Genomic DNA, 23,480 nt, shown 5'->3' on the forward strand with positions numbered 1-23,480 from the left:
GGAAACTGGTATTTTGTGTGAAGTCTGGAATGATATACTTCAGCCATTCAGCAGGTACAGTCTAATCTTGCAAAGTGCTCAAATTGACCTTTCCACTGCTGTAAACCTAATGAGGAGGCTTGGAACTGTTCTTCAACAAATGCAGGATAGTTTTGATGAGTATGAAATTCAGGGTAGCAAGAACTGCTAACCATGAGTAAAGTCAGCCAAACGCCAAAGACGACATGCGACAATGCAACTGCCCACTCATTCAGTGACAAGGAGGCCTTCAGAGTTAATACCTTCATCACAATCATCGACAAACTGAAGAGTTCATTAAAACATCAGATCTAGGCTTACGAAAATATTGACAAAACTTTAGTGTACTGACAAATTTTTCACCTAACATTTCAAGTTCTGAAGTCAGTGAAGGTATCAAACCTCTGTGTCAGAAGTATCACGATGATGTCCCGGTAGATCTTTACTAAAGAATTTCTTCAATTTGTTGAATTCACATCACTCTGAGATATAAAGAGAAAAGATAACAAAAGCAAATCTATTTGGATGTACTGAGTTATCACTGAATCCAATGTGATAGAATCAGCGCCTTCCATGGTGAAAAGTTCCAGAGGCGTAGCCATGTTAGTCAGTACACAGTTTTTGATGTGATAGAATGTTTCCCAAATGTTGAAACTGCATGACAGCTGTATTTGTCACTAATGATCACTAACTGTAGCGGAGTACGTTCCTTCTGTCTTCTAACCAGAGTAAAAAATATCCTCTGATCCACCATGACTCAAGAGCATCTCAGTGCTTTGTCCCTCTTGAGCACTGAGAATGAAATCATCAGGTCTTTGAATTACGATGGCATCATTCATGACTGTACCCCTGCTAAAGCTAGGGAAAAAATGTGTTTGTTTGAAGAATTGAGTGTATTGAGAGTAGAATAAACTTGTTAAATTTACATAAATAAATAATATGTAAATACTATGTAAATACATGTTTTGATGACTTCATAATTTTTTTACAATATGTAATTCATACTTAGGTCCTTCCCTCCCATTAGCTTTAGGCCCCTCATAACCTTAATCCGGCCCTGGGCGCCGCCCATGCTACCCTCTCTACACTCCTATTTTTAGCATGCTAACTGGAGCACAGGTATGTCTACATCAGGTGGGAATCACACCTCCCAGCTCAAAGGTCAATGGAGCCTAAAAGAGAGGAGGACCCCAGCCACTTCAAACAGAAGGGGATGCTGCCTTGTGGTGTACCTAGGCCCTAAAACCTCAAATTGCTTTAATCTGGTCCCATCCTCCACTCTTTTAATCACCATCAGGAAGCTGATACTAGACCATCAGCTAACCAAAGTAAACAATATACCTTGGATACACTATTTGTTGTGTGTGTTATGGCTGTGTAAGGCCCTCTGTGACCCACAGGTAATTAAAATATAAAACCAACGGATAGAAAGTAAAAATCTTACAGCTCTGCATGCACTCTGTGTTTATTCATCCAACAAGGACACTGAATTATTTACCTCAATGCACTCTGTCAAAAGTCACAGAAGATAACAACATGCACACATTGATATACTCGTCTCTAAATAGACTGAGATCTTGGCTCCCTGACACGGTCATTTATTTTGATGTAATTCTGGTGCATTATAGTGATCTATGCATGACAAATACATTAGAGAGTTTATTCAGACTATGCTGCCATAAACTTCTACTCACAGCACATTCTTGTCACAGATGTTAAACTTTGCCAGCTCTTTTTATGTCATTTCTAAAAGCTTCCAGGCAGGAAATTATCCAAAGCTTTCCCTCTGCTTATTATTAGATATTTTATTACATCCCCTTTTATATTTACCATAGAACTCCTTAGCTTAGACAAACTGTTAATTATACTAAATACACAGGGCCTATCATACCATCAGTTTTTAAGCAGAACTCCTCTTTGAAATCAATGGGGCATTTTAAAAGGCTGATGACAGAATATGGCCCATGGGTATATGGGTATTGACATGCAGTGGCTGAAGTAGAGCAGAATGGGAGAGGAAGCTCACTTTTGGTGATGGTTTTGTGATGAGTCTATAATAATGTGAAGAGGGAAAAGAACGTGGACAAGAGAAAATTTGTGTTTGAAATGAGCTCCGGTCCCTCAGAAGGCTCCTAACCAACTAAGTAAAGTGTGTGTGCAGGTGTGAAAGCAATGTCTGGAGCCATGGAAGGGCACACCCCTGATGCTACTGTCCCTATCAATTCTGTCGTTTAAATTTGGCCAGGATGGAAAATCCTGAATGGATGCATTAGTGTAATAAAAAGAAATAAATAAAGGACAGTGTTATCTAAAAATTGAACCTTGTAAGCCCCTTCGAGCAGGGATTGTCTTTTTGTTCTGTGTTTGCCTAGCACAGAGGGGTCTGAACTCATAATTGGTGCTCCTAGATGCTATGGTAATACAAATATAAAATAAGAACAATACATATTATGAGCTGAGTGAAACCTTGCTATGAGTAAGAGTTAAAATCCGATTGAGATTGAGAGATGTAAACTTGCCCTTCAATTAATATAACTAAGCATATGCCCCAGCCTAAGACAAAATGTGTGAGGGAACCAAGGTTGAGTATCATTTTGGGAAGAGGGAGTGTGTGCGTGAGAAAGGGGAAGAGAAAGAGAGAGAAGAGAGAACACATAGGAACTGACAAGAAGAGAGAGAGCAAAAGAGGCAAGAAAGCCAAATGGGTGCCTGAAAGCACAGTGTGACCCAGGAATAAACTAGAGAGAGAGCTTTTGGGTCTGGGATTGGCTAAAGAGATTTGGGTGGGGGCTGTAAATTAAGCAACTGCTCCTTTTGTTCTTGGTTCCTTCTGCATTCAGAGAAGCAGGGCTTTGTATATTCCTTGTAAATATACAAGGTTGCATCAAAGAGAACACCAGTCTCCATCAATTTCTAATTCCAACTGGAACATGCCCAGGGCCCTGACCTTTGACTAGCTGCTTGGGTCAAAAAGATGCAACTATTTGGGGCATACATTAATTTTTTTGATTTTTCCAGTGCTAAATTTGGATGGGAAAGTGGGAAGGGAGGCTAAGATATTTTAAATGAAAATAAAAGTAAGATCTCATTTATTTTAAATGTGTGGCAGTTCAAATAAAGCAAGAGGGTTATTTTAATATTTAAAGTCAATTACCACACCAAGAGAGAGACCTTATCTACAGACTGGGCCAATTTCTGCCATCCATAATCAAACAACACTCCCACTGACATTAGTGGGAGCTTTGATCAATTAAGAACAATAAAATTCAGGTCTTGTCTGTCTTCATAGAGTGTTTTATGCTTCTTGTCTGTACCATATATCTGTCTCATTTGTCCTTAAACTTTTTGCCTCCTCCTTTAGTTACAGAAAATACAGAATCTTGCTACATTAATAAATTAAACATATCAAACCATTTCTGCCACCTCCATCATTAAGCCTCTTCACATTTTTCTATTATGATAGCCGCTAATGAAAAGAAAAACTAACAATTACAAAACCAGAACATTTTTTTCTTGTTAAATCAGTTAGCTGGCAATTAATTTAAATCTCAGAGTTTGCTGACTAAGGATTGGTGATATGGATTTTAGATACATCTGTTGCAGCCTTAAGTGTCCCAGAATATGTTTTATCCTCATGCACAATGCTTAGTTTTTACCTACAGAAGGGATGTATCTGCCCTTTCTACTAAAACGTTTGATCTTTATCATTTTTAGTTCTGTGAACAAAGGGTATGAAGTATCCAATATCACTACTGGTAGTTTCTACTAAGGCAAGACTCGCCGTAAAATCTTGAATAAAAAAATCTCATCTGGCAATAACTTAATTCAGTTAGAAAAAGGGTACAGTTGTGCACACAAATGCAACCAGGTGTCTTTTCAGTAGCTAAGGTCTTTGTACTTTTATCTTTTTAAAAAATTGTTGTATGCATTCAAAGGCAAAAATCTCCCAATATATTTATTTATGTATGTGGAATAATCCTAATACCAGACCAAGAGCAAAGTTCATTTGGTTCTCAATGTTTTATAAACTATATACCAAACTTCTTTGAAAATAACTGTTTTGCAGAGTTCTGAAAATAAAGCATTTCATTTTATAACAGGTTTGTAACATGGATAGATACATACATTATACATACACACACAACATTGGATATACACATCTGCATACAGACAGTACTGTGCACCAGCTACAGTACTGTGTGTCAACAAAGCAAGATATGTGACCGTAGTGTGTGCATATAGACTATGTGATCCCGTATAGCATAATGATCATATAGACATACATTTCTTTTAAAAACTGCTTCTTTTGTTTTCAGTCAGCACATGAAATTGACGACAGGTTGAAAAACTAAAAACCTTTACTGCTCTTCTGGCATTAACTTTATTCTAAGTAAAACTGGGAGACTGGGATTGATGCATCGAGCACTGGGGTTCTGCAAATCACACACACACAGCTCCTAAGGTGCTGGCCAGTTCATATAATCTCTATGATCTCTCAGGGCTGGAATTTCCTTCGCAGATTCATTTCCAAAAAGCCTCCTCCCACCCCCACTGCTCACAACCTCTCAACGGAGCGTCTACCAGGCGACCCGATCCCCTGCAAGAGACACACTCTCCACGCCCACTGTGCGGCGAGCCACGCCCATCACACCGCCCGGCCTTCGCCGCCGCGGGCGGGTCATCCACGTGCGGTTCCTGCTGCTGGGCGGACCTGCGTATGGTCCATATAGACGCAGCATGGCCCAGGGAGAGCCGGTGCTGGTCCTGTCGGACACAGACAGCGCTGAGGAGGTGGAGCTCAGCTTCTCTGGAATAAGTGAGCAAAGGAAATGGCTGGAGCCAGCCTGGGGTTACAACGCCTTTGTAACCAGGAGGTTGTCAATGACACCGTCCAGGCGATGGTAGGGGTTGGAAACAGCAGCGGCTGCCTAGTCCCTGAATGCCTGCTGCTCTCCTGACTTGCAGGAGACGGACCCCTGGAGAGTTAAACGATGAGCTTTAAACTTCCCCTCACCTGTTGGGGAAGTTGAAAGGGACGCTCATCATCATTGTGCTGCAGCCTGCCGTGGGTTAAAGAGACACTTCAACCCCTAGGAGGGTTGTGTCACGCTGAACCTTAGAATAATAATGATCTCCCCCACCCTTCACCTAACTATGTATATGCCATCTGTATAAATACATGACTTCTCAGCTGTTGGAAGAATTCAGTGACTATTGGTGGGCTAGACTGGTGTTTCTAAAAGGAAGGAAGTAGAAGTTGCAAAAGTTCATTCGTGTAACCTGGCTAGACTGGTATTTCTTGCTTAGAAAATAACAATACTGCTAAAAGCAGAGGTCCTGTCCAAGAAACTGACCGTTGCTTGATTTTTCCCCCTCAAGTGACAGAGCTGCAAGAAAAAGAAAGTACTTCTTCTGATGTGATATCTCTTGGCTCTGTTGAAGAAATAATGCCTGCTACATCCTCATGCCCTAACAGAAGTAGGTATCAGTGTTTTCAGAAGGAATTCACAATATATTGCCACTTTTACTCCAAACTGTTTCTTGCATTGCAGCAAGTTGGCCTGTAGTGTGTGTGTGTGTCTACTAAAGCAGCATTCAGTTTTACACCTGTGTACATGAATCAGTGAAGTTATTTGATCTACAAAAGGAAACACTAGAGCAAAACTACAGGACTGATCCTCAAAGTCTGCTGCATGCAGAACTCACATGGACTCTAGGGGAGTTCATGGGGATGGTTTGGAGGATTGGCTCCTAAATTTCTTAGAGAACTCTTTTGTTTGTATAGCAGAAAATACAGGCTCTTAATTTTTTTGAAGAAATAAACAATTGGTATTACAATCTGTTTTTTTCCCCCAGACCTTATTGCACATGAAGTAAATGAAAACCAAAGGAATATTGAAGGTGAGTAATCAAACTAATTTACCTAAAACCAAAAGGGCATTTAGCCATATGGCTAAATTTCCATGTCACACTGCATATTAACCAATATGACCAAAAAAAAAAAAATCAAGTGTCCAATTTAAAAGCAATATTAAAAAATAAGTGGTATTCAAACATAAACAAAAATACATTAATAAGAATTTGGTATGCAATGCCCTAAAGGATTGGGATCAGCCTGATTCACTAGTTTAAATCTGCCCCAAGTTGTTAGTGGGTGAAAGAGATTAACATCTGGTGGTTGTTTGCTGGCCTATCAGAAACAATTTGGTGGGCTTAGACCAACATCTAATGGACTCATCACAAGAACTATCAGAAAAATTGACATTAACTGGCAGTTTTGAAAAAGAAAATGAAAACTGAATGGGCACAAAGACTGCACTGCCTTCTCACTGCTAGCAATGGCCCTACCAGGATCATTTGTGAGTGTGTTAGGTCAACCCTCAGATAGAATAGAGGCTGGACAGATCTGAAGCCAAAAAGAAATTGTCTGATTAACAGAGATTTACATGATTTCCTTTAGATCAGAGAACCTCATTGAAAATCTAGCCCTTAAGAATGAATCCTGTGGATTTGGAAGTGTTGGCAGGTCTCTAGCAGGTGACCTTCACAGAAATGGCTCACAGGCAATGTCCACAGGAGCTGTGTGAAAATTATTCCTGCTAGAAGAGGATCTTTGCATTAACAATGTTTAAATATTTGGTATTAAAAATACAGTGTTCCTTTGACTTTATTAGTAACATTGATCCTTTTCCTATCCTTTCTGATGTGCAGATGAGGACCATATTCTTAAAACTCTACTGTAGGAAGCATTAAAGAATATTCTTCTCACTCTTTTTCATTTCCAACAGGTGCGTTGAGCATGTAATAATAAGAGTTACTCATGAGGGAACGTCTAGCCTCGCCGGTTTCAGATTATGTCTATAGAATTCTACATCTTATCCAGAAGGAACATGTCAGAGAGGCTGCAATTAAACAATACTATTCTTTGTGTTTCATAGAAATCTGTATCTGCTGTGGCAGTTTCCAGATTCATACCCAGCATCCCTTGTTTCACGGAGGAATTTGTACACCATGTACGGTTAGTAGTTCATTTGGCACAATCAGGCAGCCCCACTCCTTTTGACCAGCTTCTGCCTAACAATGAGAGACTTAAGAAACACTGTTCATTTAGTTTATTCAAGAGACAGGTGACTTGATCCCAGTTTATAAGTACTGTACCTACATGGAGAAAGATTTCTGATTGTAGATGGCTCTTTAATCTAGCAGGAAAAGGAATAATGACATCCAATGGTTGGAAGCTGAAGCTAGAAAAATTCAGACTAGGAATACGGTGCACATTTTGAACAGTGAAGGTAATTAACCATTGAAACAACTTACCTAACAATGTGGCGGATTCTCCATCATTTGAAGGCTTGAAATCTAGATGTCACAACTTTTAAAAAGATATTCTGTAGCTCAGACAGAAGCTATGGGCTGGAGGCTGAAATGACTGGGTGAGGTTCTAAGTCCTAGGTGATCATAATGATCCCATTCTGCCTAAATATATAAGAAGGTAACCAGCCACACTCATGCCTCAACTCAGTCTCTTTTAATTTGGCTCTAATTAGAATTTACAATGCACCAATAAAAATAATACTTTTTTAAAAATGAGAACTGATATACTGGATTGACTGCTGGGTTATCTTGGGAAAGTCACTTCGCTTTCTGTGCCTCAGTTTCCCCATCTGTAAAATGAGGATAATGATACTTGCCTCCCTTTTGAGGTCTACTGATGACGAGCACCATGTAAGATCTAGGTATTATAGTTAAATGACTAAAGTTATCTAAGATATCACTTTGCTTTCATGTTACGTCCTATTCTTCACCACCTTTGTCAGTATTTGGTCTACATTCAGTTGTGAATTCAGCTTCAGGAAACTTCTTGTCTGTTTGCAAGGTGCCCTGCACACTAATGATACTACAGAAACAATTAATAACAAAAACAACAGTGAAGCCCAGGTGCAAAGGAAATACAGCTCATGATGATTGTTACATTGTATCAAACAAATCTGTTTTGGCAACTAACTATAGTTTGCTGTTTTATAAGGAGAACTTTCTGGAAACATTTTTCCTATATGATGACGATGGCTTTCAGTCTTACTGTACGATCTGCTGCTCCGGAAATACTCTGCTAATGTGCGACGATTCAACTTGTAATAGGTAAAAAGTAGAGGTAGGCCTGAGGGTGTGTCTAGAATGCAATCACAGGATGTGACTGCAGCTCGAGCCGACATAATCCAGATAGCTTTAATCTAGCTCTCTTGGGTACCAGACCAGTGTAGATGCAGCAGCGCACGCATCAGCATAGGCAGTACAAGCTAGCTCTCAACCCTGGGTAATTTCTTTGGGACTGGCCCATTCTGCAGCGTGCACTGCCGCAACGTCATTGCTCTGCAACCTGAGCTAGCTAGATTAAAGCGAGATCAGTACGGCTACTTGAACTGCTGTCACACCCAGAGACTGCAAATAGGCATCAACTCCATGGGTGCTCTGGGGCTCTAGCGCCCACTGAAAAAAACGGGGTGCACAGCGCCCACAAGCCACAGCATGGGCGGTAGGTATAAGAGGCTTGGGGAGGCTTAAGAGATGTCGGGCGTGCTGGCCTGCTGCTCTAAGAGCACCGCTGCCAGAAGCTCCTAAGAAGTCGCGGGTCACTGGTGCCCAAACTGTAGCCCCAACCGTGCTCCACCCTGAAGCCCCACTCCCTCTCAGCCCCACCCTCGTGCCACCTCTTCCCATGCTCGCTCCACCTCATCCCCTGAGATCCCCCCTCACCTGCCGCTTTCTCCTCTCCACCCTTTTGTCTCCCCTCCCCCCAGCACTTGTCCTTAAGGCAGAAGGGGACAGAAAGGAGTGAATGGTGAGCAGGAGGCACCTCAGGGGAGGGGGCAGAGAGGAGCACCCACCAGCAAAAACAAAAAAGTCAGTGCCCAGTTTTTGAAAGGGACGGTTCGCATGCAGAGTTCTGGGTCAGCTTGTTGAGCTGGAAAGTTTAGATACATGTGGGGTACTGGGATGTAGGATTTTAGATCAGGACCTCCACTGTACTAGCTTCCTACCATTGTTTTACCTTATATTGTTTGGGGTGTGCAGGCTTTGACTTGCCCAACGCTTGCATACACATTCAAACCACCTGTATTTCCCCAAGTAATTTATCACAAATTATCTACAGGATAGCAGCAGGGTAAGGATTAGAGAAAAATCCATCACTTAAAAACCCTCAGTTATAAATCTGAACAAAGAAACAAAATTCTACAAACAAACATGTCAAGGAAACATTCAGATAATTCAAGACACTTTGTCATAATATTTGTCTACACATGTATTATGTTCCAGTTAGGGAAGAAAATAGCTTATTTGAATATGGCTAAACGGGGAGCGGAGGGGGAAGAGGAACAACAGTGGTGCCTTACAAATCACCAGCTATACACGTGGATGAAACCCTGGCTACAGTGAGAACGTCTACACTGCAGAAAACAAAAAACCAAAACCTCACAACAGCGAGTCTCTGAGCCCGGGTCTACAGACTCAGGCTCGTGCTATGGCATTAAAAATAGCAATGTAGAGATTCCTACTTGGGCTGGAGTTCAGGCTCTGAGACCCAGCAAGGGAGAGTGCTGTTTTTAGGACCAAAGCTCTGAGACTTGCTGCTGCAGGGATTTTTTTTTTCCCCCCAGTCTAAATGTACCCAGTGAAATCAGTGGCAAAATTCCCATTGACTTCACGGGGGCTAAGACTTCACCCTGTAACATTTTTGCCAAACCCATCAGCACCAAGAGTTAAGGTTCCTCTTTGGCATTTCCATCCCCACCCTGAACTGGAGGTTGTACTTCCAGAGAAGTCAAGATTTAGTGAAATGAAGAACAGATTAGTGCCCTGTTCACAACTATCAGGGGAAATAGCCAAATACTTGTCCTTCTCACTAACTGGCAGCTGCCCCTTTCTGAGGATATTTTAATCTTCAGGGTTGTCCAGGTTTGAGTGCCCGCTTTAACCCCTCTGCTAAAATAACTTGTCCCGTTCTTAAAGCATATTCCTTAGTTGTTGTGCCCCTGATAAACAGGGCCTCCCCTTAATACATTCAGGCCCCAAGTAACTCCCATATTAGTCACTGGGGATCTTTCCAGTGACTTTAATGGGAGCTTGATTTGCTCCTTAGACTTGGTGTGAAAATTAAAAGCACGTGGGTTTTTACTGGACATATCTAGCGTGGCTGGTTGTCTGATTGAAAACACACTGAATTCCCAGTGCTTCACTATACCCTGAGTTTTGTATAAAAACTGGGATTGTTTCTTTGAATCTGCCTCAACTTTGGTTGTTTTAAAGGTATGGTCAGGAACACAGAGGGGGGGATCATTCATGGACATTACACTGCTAAAATACTTTATCAGAGAGCAGACAATGTACCGACATCTTCAGTGAAACATTTCAGAAGAAAAAGATGATTCTCTAGAATATGATTTTAAAAAACAGAAAAGAACCAAACCAGTTAAACTGAGCCTTTGGCTGGTGTAGAATGTGTGGAAAGAACTGCTTAAATGCTGAATTGACTTCTTATTTTATTTGTGTAGGTGCTATTGCCTTGAGTGTTTAGATGTCCTTGTAAGTCCTGGTACTGCAGAGAAAGTTAAAGCAATGAATACCTGGCTGTGTTTCATGTGCCTCCCCTTGAGTTCATATGGCTTACTGAAGAGGAAGAAGAGATGGCGTGCAAAACTGAAGTGCTTCTACGATCAGGAGTCTGTAAGGAACATCTCAATTGACTTTTAATATAAAATTAAAGGGACAGAGTCAAGGCTGATACAGACCCAACCACTGGCCTATCTTTCTTCCTGTATCTCTTAATAATGAGCTCCTTCCTATATGTGCTTATGTTTTCAAAACAAATGCTTCAATCCTTTTCTTATTAAAAATTGAATCAATACTCAGTAGCCCTGAATTCTAAATTAACATTGGACTCTGATTCTGCAAATACATATATGTGTGAGACTTTCTGTAGGTCAGCAAAATGACACAGATTGCTACCTGTTTGCAGAATCAGGGCTTTAATGTGTATGTGAGACTGAAGAAGAAACACTTCACTAAGGACGCAGGTTCCAAGAAGTCTATGGAGAAAAATTACTTAAAATACCATGAAAATCCTTTTTTTTTTTTTTTTTTTTTTTAAGTTAGGGAGGAAAAAATTAGATATGTGCATGGTGATCCATTGTATATATTTTCCTTCTTGATCAGAACACAGGTGCTATCAAAATAGGCCAAAAGAGTGATCATTTAATTTTATAGTTAATATAGAACTATTAAAGATAAATTAGATTTCTGATACAGAATTCATGCAAAGTATTCAGAGCTAGGTTCCCTTATGATAACTGGACTTTTTTTCTTTGTACTAAAACAATTAAAATATATCTACTGCATCAGGCTTCTATCAAAAACACAATACAGATTAGAATTTAACAGCTTTGTAATTTTTAAATGTATCATTTATTTTTTTGTGCCAATTGGAAGTAGTGGCTGGAATTCTCTCCTTGCAGTCAGTTAGAGACACAAAAAGCTGACCTTAGATCAATGTTTCTCAATTATATTTCGCCGCGGTACCCTTGCGCGGCCATGCGATACCCTCCGCCAACAAGTCCAGGAAATCTTCCCCTTTTCGGCGGAGCAATGTAGGCTGGTTTCAGCGGCGCGCTCTCTAGGCGGCGCGATCAGCTGTTCGGCAGCACACTGCCAGCTGCTCAGCGGTGCTGCCAGCTGCTCGGCGGCACTATCAGCTGTTTGGCGGTGCGCTGCCAGCTGTTCGGCGGCGCATGATTTCTGTTAATTTCGGCGGCATGGTTCCGCTTTTTCACAGAACCCTTCAACTCAGCCCGTGGAACCCCAGGATTCCGTGGAACACTATTTGAGAAACACTGCCTTAGATATCCATCACCTCTGCAAGAGGAAACAGTCAGCATATCAGTCAGATATGTTCTTCCTCCAGCAGGTGGAAGCAGAGCCCTGCCAGCTGTATTTCTAGAAGGCATGTGAGGCTTTATCTCTTGAAAAATAAAAATATCTGGGGACATATATTGCCCTCAATCCTCAGCAGAAGTGCACCCATCGTTGGTGTTACATTTTTTTGCTGGAAATGGGCTGAGAAAATCTGAAATCTTCCTAACATAGGTTTTAATGAGGTGCTGATCACCATGGCATCTAAGAAATACTGAAAGAATTGAGTTCTGCAGCAGTCAACAATCACCACAGACATCTCAAACTGTACTCATATTTTTCAATACTGCACATCTCTTTAGGGTTTGATAAGAAATTTGTACTGAGTGTATTGGGTGCTGCCCCTTTAAATTTTACCTGCCCACATGGCAGATTATCACAATATACTTCAGATCACATCCTGCTTTAAATTGTCTAGCAAATGATCCAGTACCAGACAATGGGGATGATGTTAGAAAATGAAATGGAACCCATTTTATGTAACAGAATAATTACAATATATTGTGAAGGGACATTTGCAGTGTATAAATCATTGTTTCCTAATCTGCTAAATTATCAGAATTCAGTAGTCTGCAAGGCTCTGAAGTGCTTTTAATTGCACTGAGATTTCTTATGCACTTCTCTGGATGTTGGGATCCTGATGGATCCTGAAGAGAGTCGTATGTGCTGGGTGGTTCATTTAATTAAAAAAGGACAGAATCACAATTTCAGGGTAACTGCATCTGTATTCCCCTCCCATGGCCCGTCGAGGGTTCCCAGTCTAGGCTCCTGGCTCCTCAACTCTCTTGGGCAAAGATCCCTGTCTCACTCCTTCCTGACCAGGGTTTTGCAGACTGCACAGTTCCCTGCCTACCCTGTGATAGTCCCAGCAAGCCAGACTGCCTAAACAGGCCAGCGTCTGTGCTTTGCTTTCTCTCCAGAGGTTCTGAACAGTGTAACTGCACACAGTTACAAGTTACCTACAGCTCTTTCTAAACAAGCACATTTATTCTTAAGGTGAAGATATTACAGAGAAAACATATTAAAAACAATAAAAGAACCTGCACACATGTTAATAAGCTGACCAGAGGACACCTATCAGTCTTATGGGACCCTAGTGGGTCAAGTCCTTCCAACCCTTCCACAAGTATTGTGCCCTCCTCCCCTTAGACAGAAAATCCCATCTATTTGCTGGATCAGAATGAAGGCCCGGAGTTAGTTTAAGCTCAGGCTATTATTCAAAAGTCCTTTCTTTGTTGGTCTCTAGTTTAAACTAGTATATGTAAGCCTCACCAGCAAGTGGTACCTCTCGAGGCATGGGGTGGGGTTACAACCCATCTGATTTGCCTTAATCATCACCCATTGTTTTATGTTCCTGTAGGAACTATTGTAGCATTTCCCTATGGAGTAGAACATAGTCCTACATAAACCATTCATTTAAAACAATGGATCCCAAAGATACTTAAACTTAATTCAATAAGGGCTCCCAAGGATATTGTAGGTAATTGCCATAACTGTGATAGGCAAATATGCACACACAAAATAGAACTATTTACATCTATAACGAATTAATATGTGCTGTCAAGAATAATATACAAACAACTGTTACATTTCTTCCCTCAGAATTACACTGTATGCCTACTGTGCTATGTATTCATTAAAATCACAAGGGCAAATTGGAGTATTCACTCAACTGAATGGGCTGTGCAAACTAAGGTCTTTTTTATTTATGACAGGACCATCTGAAGATTTATCAGCCTTTATATGCATGGGAACGAAAACCAATCAATATTCTCTCCCTTTTTGATAACATTATCCCAGGTAAGTGTACACAGATGGCTTAGGATTGCTACACATTAAACATCTATTAATATAGCAGGCCAAATTCATCCCTGATGTGACTCCATTGACCAGTTGGACAAATGAGGCCAACACTTAGGATACATTTTACTCATCATGATTCAGCATTATACACACAAATTTATCATCATCCTGTTCGATAGAGATAGTCAACAATTGTTTAATGCAAAGTTCTTTTGTCAAACATTGGCTTTTTTTTAAAAAAAAAAATTACCATTTAGCCAAAGAACTATTAATTTTTTGCTAAAACTTGTTTCTCTAAATATTTTCTCTGAAATTTTTTATCAAAAATCTTATTTCAATAAGCACTTTGATCATTTGTTTGCCAAATACCCTTCATAAGCAAAAGATTTTAACAAAGATTTTTTATAAATATTTGTATATGAAAATATCATGAAAAATTTTAGGAAAAAAATCCAGTTTGAAACCTATGAAGTAGAAAAAATCTTCAAAATGTTCACATTTTTCATGAAAAGAAATAGTGCAATCTTCAGAACTATCCAATACCAGTGTTATGTATCTAAAATGCTGCCATTTGTAGCCCACATGGGAACATTCTGTACAGCGTTACATAGCTTGATCTCATAGCTGATTTTGAGATGTCTCCAACTTTGTCAGATGATGAAGCTGTACATACCCAACACTATTCTATTCCAGAAGGGCTACCTGATTAAATGTCAGTTGCTGCACTGCTCACTGAACCCTGACTGAGGTGTTTAACTTGAAGCATCGTGAATAGTCCCACTAGTCACATGCTTAAAGTTAGATGTGTGCTGAAATAACTTGCTGCATGAGGGCTCAGTTCCTAGTACTAACGCTCTGTATGTCTAATCTCCGCTCTTCAGAGATGAAAAATCTTGGATTTCTGGGCAGCAGTTTGGGGGACGGCAGGCTGAAATACTTAGATGATGTCACCAATGTTCTGAGGACAGATGTAAGTACAGCGCAGAAAACGTCACTGAGTTAACTGTGCACAGCTCTGAGTTTACGTTACGGATTGCTGTGATGATTATAGAGGAATACTGCCACCCCTAGAGCAGGCATGCAAGACCTAAACTGAAGCAGAACCTTCATCATTCCAGGGGAGGGAGGCAGGCAGGCCAAAGTGAGGCTGAACAAGGAATCCCTCCATTCTCAGGTGGGACTGTTCTGACCAGCAGTTCTCATCATGACAGTGTGTGTCCAGGAGGGGGCTCACAGCTGAGCAGGACAGGAGTTAGGATGTGGACAGTGTGTCTACCAAGTGGATCCAGCTGCCAAAACCCAAGTCTCAAAGGGAGATTATAATGGACTTCAGGCACTACCACAGACTGGAAGCTTCAGTAGAAGCAAGAGACTGATGGCTGAACTGCTCTGCACACTGGATCCAGGTTGGGGAGTGTGAGTGGAGGATTCTTAGATTACAGACTTCTTTCATAGGGTCTGATCTCATGCCACTGAAGACAATGGGTATTTTTACATTGACTTCAATAGGCACTAGATCAAGCCCTTCAACTGTAAGCTCTTTCTGGTTCATATTGTATCTTCTTATGTGCTTATATGTACAGCACCTAGCACATTGGGGCCTGGGCCTGATTGGTTCCTGTGGGCAGAACCACAATGCGAGGAATAAATAATAATTCCACTGCCCCTAATGCAAGCATATGTCCCTACTGGAAAATCTCCTTACTCAGTCTGTGTGGGGGAGGTGGAAATTTGGCTCTGCATTTACCAAATGTATAATATGAAAAAAGCTTGGCTTTGCCCTTTTCAATTTAATGGAATAGCAGTCTGCAAGTATATACATGGTTTAATCAAGTACATGGTACGAGGATTCAGTAAACTGACAGAAAACCTCCCTTGCTTCAAGAACTGAGATATGCCACCTGAGATTGTGACAGTATTTTCTTTTGTGACAACTGAATTTCAGAATGAAATCTTACAGAAATCCAAGTCACTTTGTAATTAATTCTGTTCAAACTATCCTTGCTTGCCTATGGAAAGCACACTGCCATTATGCAATTTCAGTAATGGATAAATAGCATCACTCATACCATATTTAGTATTTCAAAACCTGACCACTCATTACGCTACCAGTTGCTTTTCTAAAGTGCTAGTTCCTTATTATTTTTTTCCATACCATGATCTTGTATTGCAAAAGTCTAGTGGTCTACACAACTAGCTCTCCCATGCCGATCTTTGACAGATTATGTCAACTCCATGCCCATTTTAAAAGAAGGGTAGAGATTTTTGTGCAGCTGATGACATTAATCCTTTGTATATGCAGTTTCCACTTTGCCTGCTGATGCGTTATCTTTGGAACCATGTGCATGTATTTTCTATTAGCTGCATGCACAAGTGATAACTCCTCATGCAAGTCACTTTAGTACAAAATTTCATGTGCACAAATACAGGTTACATTTTGAAAATCTGGCCTTCCATAATCAGGTTTCACAGCATTATTGACTGCTTGGTAATGATCAGTTATCATTCTTTTTTCCATTTTTAGTACAAGGATGAATCTTTGTGGAGGAACTGCTATTGTTATGTAAGAATGCTGGGTGTGGCTGTGAAGACCAAAGGTCAGACTTCATCTTGGAAGTCAGGGTTCTGGACTGCAGGCTGCACTCAACACCACATTCTGGTTTTCTGTTGTGTTAGAACTATGTAATGACTAAATGTTAACTTACAAGTTAACTACAAGTTCTCCATGCCTTAATAAAAAAGAATAATGCAGAATTCTCTGTGGTTGGGAGGGATTCCTGAGAAGGGACAGGGAGTCTGGCCTTGGACTATCTAGGTGAGAAAGAACTCTTCAGATGGAACTACACCTTATCTCAAGCCCTATTCCATTCAGGTTCTTATACCACACCCATCATTTTAGTGTCTGAGTGCATGTAGACAAATGCCTACATTTTAATATCCATCATAATAAGAATATGAATAAATGCTTCTAAAAGAAACAAGATGTTCTGAAACCTGTACATTTTATTAGGTAAAAGAATGGGGTCCTTTTGATTTCATATTTGGTTCTACTCCTCCGGTTGGAAATTCCTACGAACACCCTCCTGGTAAGAGGTGCAGTGGAGTATCAAATGATATATAAATTATCAGTCTGAGAGTTAGATCTTTAACTGTACCAGAGCTCCTCATGGTACAGCTGAGGAGACGGGGCAGGGCAAAAGGCGGCTGTAAGACATTTGTCTGTTCCCCTTATTCTTAGGAGTGCTGACATCCAATCTGGCGCCCCGTGTCATTTACAGCAGTCTCAAGATTGCTCTGAATTACACTGGCTTGTACCAGCAATCAAGCCACTGCTTTAGCAGTGTGGAAGTGCACCAACACAGTGTAATCTGACCACAGCCCTCCATCTTCTGACATGTGCCTTATCCAGCAGGGTTTGGGAGAGGCAGATTAAAGTGAGTTTTGCTGGCTATACATACAGCCCCTTTGTGCTACTACAGCATTAAGAGGATGTTGCTTGGGCCAGAATCTGTGTCACTTTTGTCATGGCACACAACCTCATCCTTTCCTCCTCTTACATTGTGTTAATGTTTCTTCACAAGTGACATATTGATAAGCACTTACTTTACAAATTTCAGCTTGTTCACTGTTTGCATTTCTAATCGCATACCTGCATAGAGTCATAGATTCCAAGGCCAGAAGGGACCATTGTGATTATCTAGTCTGACCTCCTGGGTAACACAGGTCATAGAACTCCCCCAACATTTTAGAGAGAGAGCAACAATTTTCATTAAACTGTATTAAATCTGATGTATCGCACAACCTATGAAAGGAAAGACATTTCCTAGAAGACTCCCCTCCTTTGACTATGCCATCTCAACTGTATGGGCCTGTGACAGGGTGTACCTGCCCCTCCTGCCAGAGGGAGAGCCCTCTGCTTCCTCAGGGGCCAGAAAGGCCCCTCCCTGTCATGCACGCAGAACACTCCCTGGCAGGAGGTGGAGGTTAAAAGCCCAGCAGAGGTCCCAGAGTGAGGGGGGACAATAGAGGAGAGAGACTCACTCCCAGAGTCCACCACAAGGGATGCAGCACTGCCACGCCCAGAGAGGCTTCAGGGCTGCTTTACTGCTCAGCAGGGCTGCTTGTTGAGCCCTGCCACACCTAGAGAGGCTTTCAGGACCACTTTACTGCCCAGCGCTACTGTTGGATGAGCTCTGCCACGCCCAGAAGGGCTTCAGGGCTGCTGGCCGGCTTGGCATTGCTGCTTGTTGAGCCTTTGAGCCTTGCTATGCCCAAAGAGGCTTCAGGACCACCTTCTGCTCGGCCCAAGGGGAGTTGCTGGGCCCCACAGCATCGGGGAAAAGTCTCGAACAGTGGTGTGATAGGCAGCCAGAGGCCAGGGTCAACACTTCGGGTCCTGCACCGGACAGGAGTGTACCAACACCCCTCTTGTCTGGGGGAGGCAACCAAGACACCGTCTGTCACAGGGCCACAGTCAGTCATGTCCTTATGCAGGTGTGTGGTGGTAGCGGGTGCAGTGGAGAGCCTCCCCCAGTGTAAGGGCTGAACAGCCCACTTAATGGCTGGCCAGAATTCCAGAACGCTCAGGGCTGGGCCATCTCAACCCCCAGAGAGCTCCCGGTGCTCCAAACAGAGCGAGGAGCAGCTCTGTCCCCCTACACGTTGCCCAGTTGTGGTTCCTGGCTTCATAGGAAGGGAATTAGATGATCACATTCTCCCTGCACACCATGGTGCTTCAGGAGGCATTCTCAAAATGCCACCCAGTGCTGCCTCTCAAGCTGGGCAGCTCCACACTGCCCCTTACTAGGGCCTCTGTGCAATTTGCAGAGCCTGGCCCTTGGCGACTACAAAGCACATCAGTCATTTCCAGCTTAAATTTGCCTCCATTCCATGCAAATCTGGGGACAAATTCAAACCTAGTAGAAGCAAGTGCTTATTCAAGTCAATGGCGCTGCAGCTGGTCTGAAGCTGACCCCCCGTGTTCTCTCTCTGCTTACATGCTGCGCATTGCAGGTATGACAAATGGCGACTCCTCAAACTGAAGTTATAGCAAACTTTACCCATGTTAAAAAGTAATCTCTCCTGTCTCATTTCAAATTTCTTCTGCGGCTTTTGTTGCTATAGTGATACAGAGGCTCTTAGCCTCTCTTTTTAAAAGCTTCACTGTCCCACAGTCAGAGCAAGATAGGTTGAGAGCCATGTCTATGTTATTTGGTCCTTTCATTTTTGATGACACTCTCTTCTTTCCTTTCTCCTCATCCTTTCTGCCCCTAGCTTGGTACTTCTATCAGTATCACCGCATTCTACAATACGGGGAACCGCCAGAGAGCAGCCAGAAGCCATTCTTTTGGATGTTTGTGGATAATCTGGTGCTGGAAAAAGAAGACAGAGATACAGCTTCACGATTCTTTAAGGTACACAGAAAATCCAGTCCCTCCCCAGATGGTTTTTCTTTACATCATGTTTAGTGACTGGGTCCTTTTATAGTGAAGTTTATTTTGTATATTGGGAATGATGTTTCCTGCGGTGCTATACCAGAAATGATTCCTGGTTCCTTAACCTCTCACTTCCTGAGATGTTGGTGTGCAACAAAGGCACTTAAGCACAGTGCCTCTGGTCAAAACGAACCTCACATCATTTGATTAAGGAGCAGAGAAGACTCTGATCATAAAGTTTGGGTCTGGATCTGAATCTCCCCAAAGTCTGAGTTAGGAGAAGGGAGATGGGGAGGGAATGAAGAGTCAGGATTCTTATTTGGACCCGTCTCTAGAGATCAAGCTGACATCATTAAATTTGGATCCAAAAGTTTATGTGGAGTTTTATGTGGAGTTTTCCAGCAGGCCTATCTCTGTTAAAGATCAGTGCCTATGGGCTTCCAAGTGCACGCACACAGCACTATGCCACTTGAGGGGGTGGTTTACCAGTGTCGACATCTGGATCGATTGAGCGGGTCTTCACTGGCTGCTCAATTGATCCAGATAGATCAATCTGATGGCGGCGACTTTCCAACAGATTTCACACCAGACATTTTGAGGAATTAATCATTTAAAGCAGGGGTTCTCAACCGGTGGTACGCGTACGGAAGACGGCTCGGTGGTACGCGAGGGAAAACACGCCGCCGATTCCGCCACCGAATCCCCCTCTCACCGCCGCCGAAAAACCCTGCTTCTGCCGATTCTCCCCCCCTTGCTGCCGCCGATAAACCCCACTGCCGAATCCCCCCCCTTGCCGCCACTGTTAAACCCCGCCGCCGCCGAATCTCTTCCCCCGCCGCCAGCCAGAAAACCCTGTGCCGCCAAATTAAACCCCCCCTGCCGCGAAACCCATTTTCCGCCACAGAGAAACTGAACCACCGCCGCCGAAAATCCCATCCTCTCTGCCGCCGAAAACTGGGAAACGGCGGCAGGGTTTCGGTGGAGAGCATCGATCCCTCCACACAACCCCGCAATTTTACCGAGTCCTACTCGGGCCAGGTACAGTCAGGTGAAGCGGTACTTGACCCGACTATACCTGACCCGAGTGGTACTCTGTAAAAAAAGGTTGAGAACCGCTGATTTAAAGTATGCCTTCCTGAAGGCACACAATTCTGTTCCCTTTCTCTGTGCTGTAATGACCTATATTTAGATCAGTTGGTTTCCTTCTAGAAATACTGGTAATGCTCTTCATACAATGAGCAATTGTTTGAGCAACCCCTACCTGTTGAAGTGAATGGAGCTACTCGTATGAGTAAGTGCTCACTAAAGCTGGTGAGGAAAAAAATGGAAATTTACCACAAAAAATAACTTTTTATAATTCAGAAGGAGTTGACCTGTTCGATAATGTTAGAAATATGGGGGAAAATATTGACCTGTTCACTGAAAAATGGGGAACGTTTTTTAAGAAAGATTTAGCAAAAAATTTCCCTGTTTTTATTCTTGATTTTTCAAACTTTTGAAATTATATTTAAATTTCAAAATCTGGAAAATGTTGACCAGCTGTCGTGCTCTCCAACGTGAGGGAGGCTAGCCCAGTCCAGCTCACAAGAGGGCTACAATCATAATAGAAAACTAGCTAAGCATGTCATGAATCAGTGGAAGCTATTAAATATTATTGGTGATCCCCATACCATATAGTATTAACACTTGGCAGACATTGTCTGGCTATTAAGAAACTTGTATATTTTTTCCTTTTAAAAAGACAGAGGCAGTGACCCTCCACAGGGAACATGCAGAAACTGTCCAGAATGCTGTGATCTTATGGAGCAACATACCATCTGTTAAGAGGTGACACAACAGTTTACTTTCAGGCTTTTTTCTAAGGAATAGCCTGTCTGTGAGTCAAAGAAGCTGAAAACTAATTTAGTCACCTAGGGGTTTCTAAATTCAGCATCCTCACACTTCAACATTTCTGTGTCCCCCAACCACTTCCGGTCCTTTTACTCTTTTTCTGTAGTTCTCACACTCTCACATACTTGATCTCAATTTGGCAGGCCAAACCTGCATTCTGAGCTTGGAATATGATGGGAGAAATTAAAATAGGTTCCATTCTCACTTCAATGACCTGATTGGAAGCCATCCTTTAAGACAGCATCCTGAGCAGCAGCCACTCCTGAAGCTTTGCTCAGCCATTTGGGAATGTGGATGTGGCAAAAGAAGACTGGAGAATTCCCTCTCTTACCCTCCAGTTCATCTCCTGCTTTCTATCATCCTCTCAGCCTCATCCTTTAAGAAAATGTACATTAGCATCTGAGTTGAGAACTTGTATGCCATATTTCAGTTTGTATTAAGATCTAATCCTGAAATGCACTGAGCACCCATGGAATACTGGTTTGGGGCCTTAGGACTTTTTAAATCCCATGTATGAAACTTCTCATCATGGGCTTATGATGGATACACCAAAGGAACCTCAATTATATCCACTCAGGTGTAAGATGCTGAAATCAGTCATGTGTACACTAGAAAATGCTTACAAAAGGAACACAGATTTCTCACAGTCTCTAGACAGGACTTGCCTCACTTCCTGGTTTCCCAGAATGTTTCTCTACAAAATTGGCTTCTGAGAAGGTATCATACAATGAATGCACTCCATTACTGCAAACAGTGTAATCAGCATCTCTGGCTTTGCTCATCAGGAATACTCTGTTAGACAATTTTAAACTCTGAACTTTGCAAACAAGACATGTTTTTTAAAAAAACAAAAATACAAAAAGAAAACAAACCTATACTGAAACACACGAGCTTAAGGCTAAATTTTTTGCAATTGAATTATAGGCAATATGGCACTAGTTCAATCAAAGCAAGCTCTCAGTTACATTGCCAGTTATTACAACAGCTGTGAAGAATCTGCTGCTGTAGAACATCCATAAACTTTATACAACGTCTCAAAATACATTTTTTTCACACTATTAAATGGAGTAGTTTCATACTGATAAAGTTATCCACTAATATGTTTGAAATTTAGAGCCCAATCCTGCAAACTCTTTCAGGGGTAAGTAGTCCTTACTCTTGTAAATGATCTCATTGACACTGATGGAACTACTCAAGTGAGTAATATTTGCTGGGTAAGTTCCCTTGCTGGGGAAAACGAAAGGCTCAATGACTGCCTCATTCATAAAGACCAATCAGCAAGTAGTGCCTGTTCTGCAAGGTGCTGAGCACTCTGGCCCTGATGCAGTAAAGCTCTGGAGCACATGTTCATTGTTAAACATGGTGGAAGGGTCACTGACACCAAGGGGACTCCTGACATCCTTAAAATTTAAGCATGTACTTGAGTGCTTTACTGGATCAGTGCCAGAGGGCTCAGCACTTTGCAGGACTGAGCCCATACAGAAGAGAGAGTTTGAAGCACAATGTATGAAAGGAACTTCTTGAGCTTTTTACTACTACTTTCTTTTTTCTTTTTTTTTTTTTACAGCAAGTATTCTCTCTCAGACTTGGATCTGGATTTATACCTCCTGGCAAAGGACATCGTCAGAACAAGAATTTTCTCTCAACGACCAGCCACTCTAGTGAAGAAGTTTTTTCTTCCCTTGAGAGAATATTTTAAATGTTTTTCATAAGAAATTCTTTCCAGATCAATAATCTGGATTATCCCTTAATACTGAAAAGAAATTCTATAGCACTTAAATGTCACTTAAGGCCTGATCCAAAGCTCACCGAAATCAATGGGATTCTTTGAGTTGACTTCAGTGGACTCTGGATCAAGCCCATACCACAGTATTGCTCTTCCATGTTTATTTCTTGATGCCCTATAACTAGCTCTCTTGTTTTGCCCAAGCATGTTATTTGTTCTTCTTTTGTTATTTGATGGGTTGATTCCTTTTTGTTTTATAGATGTTACTTTAGGCTGCATAGAGCCAGTGTGTACATGCTATCTTTGATTTGATATTTAATAGTTCATTGAGGTCTTGATCATACAAACACTTAGGGATGTGATTAACTTTACTCATGCAAGTAGTCTCATTGAATTTATTGAGACATCTCACGTGCAGAAAGTTACTAATATACCTAATCATTTGGAAGATCAGGATTTAAGGTACAATTTTATTTAAAGTCACCGTATTTTATATACCTTTAACTAACTTAATGCTAGATCTAGCAGAAAATGTTTTAATATATCTTCTACCTAAATACTAATAGAACAGAAAATCTTTTAATATTTTATTTTTTTAAACTTTTACATAAATACTCTGTATTTATAATTAACAATAGGTTCAT

General features: G+C 41.6%; 1 protein-coding gene across 1 annotated transcript; it reads left to right on the plus strand.

The window, feature by feature from the left end:
• Positions 1-4,759: 4,759 nt before the first annotated feature.
• DNMT3L (DNA methyltransferase 3 like) lies at positions 4,760-22,822 on the plus strand. The gene is made up of 12 exons (XM_067544988.1): positions 4,760-4,834; positions 5,398-5,496; positions 5,875-5,919; positions 6,957-7,036; positions 8,045-8,157; positions 10,569-10,740; positions 13,698-13,782; positions 14,667-14,755; positions 16,796-16,871; positions 19,060-19,199; positions 20,962-21,047; positions 22,678-22,822. Coding segments are annotated over exons 1-12 (1,131 nt in total). The 5' UTR covers positions 4,760-4,833.
• The last annotated feature ends 658 nt before the right edge of the window (positions 22,823-23,480 follow it).

The sequence above is a fragment of the Emydura macquarii genome, unplaced genomic scaffold (genome assembly GCF_026122565.2).
Source record: "Emydura macquarii macquarii isolate MOO-44397 ecotype Brisbane River unplaced genomic scaffold, CSIRO-AGI_Emac_v2 contig_1043, whole genome shotgun sequence".
NCBI classification, from domain to species: domain Eukaryota; kingdom Metazoa; phylum Chordata; order Testudines; family Chelidae; genus Emydura; species Emydura macquarii.

Coding starts and splice junctions, on each gene's coding strand:
- DNMT3L (XM_067544988.1), top strand. Junction 8,158..10,568: donor GACGATTCAACTTGTAATAG/GTAAAAAGTAGA, acceptor TTATTTGTGTAG/GTGCTATTGCCTTGAGTGTT. Junction 21,048..22,677: donor AACATACCATCTGTTAAGAG/GTGACACAACAG, acceptor TTTTTTTTACAG/CAAGTATTCTCTCTCAGACT.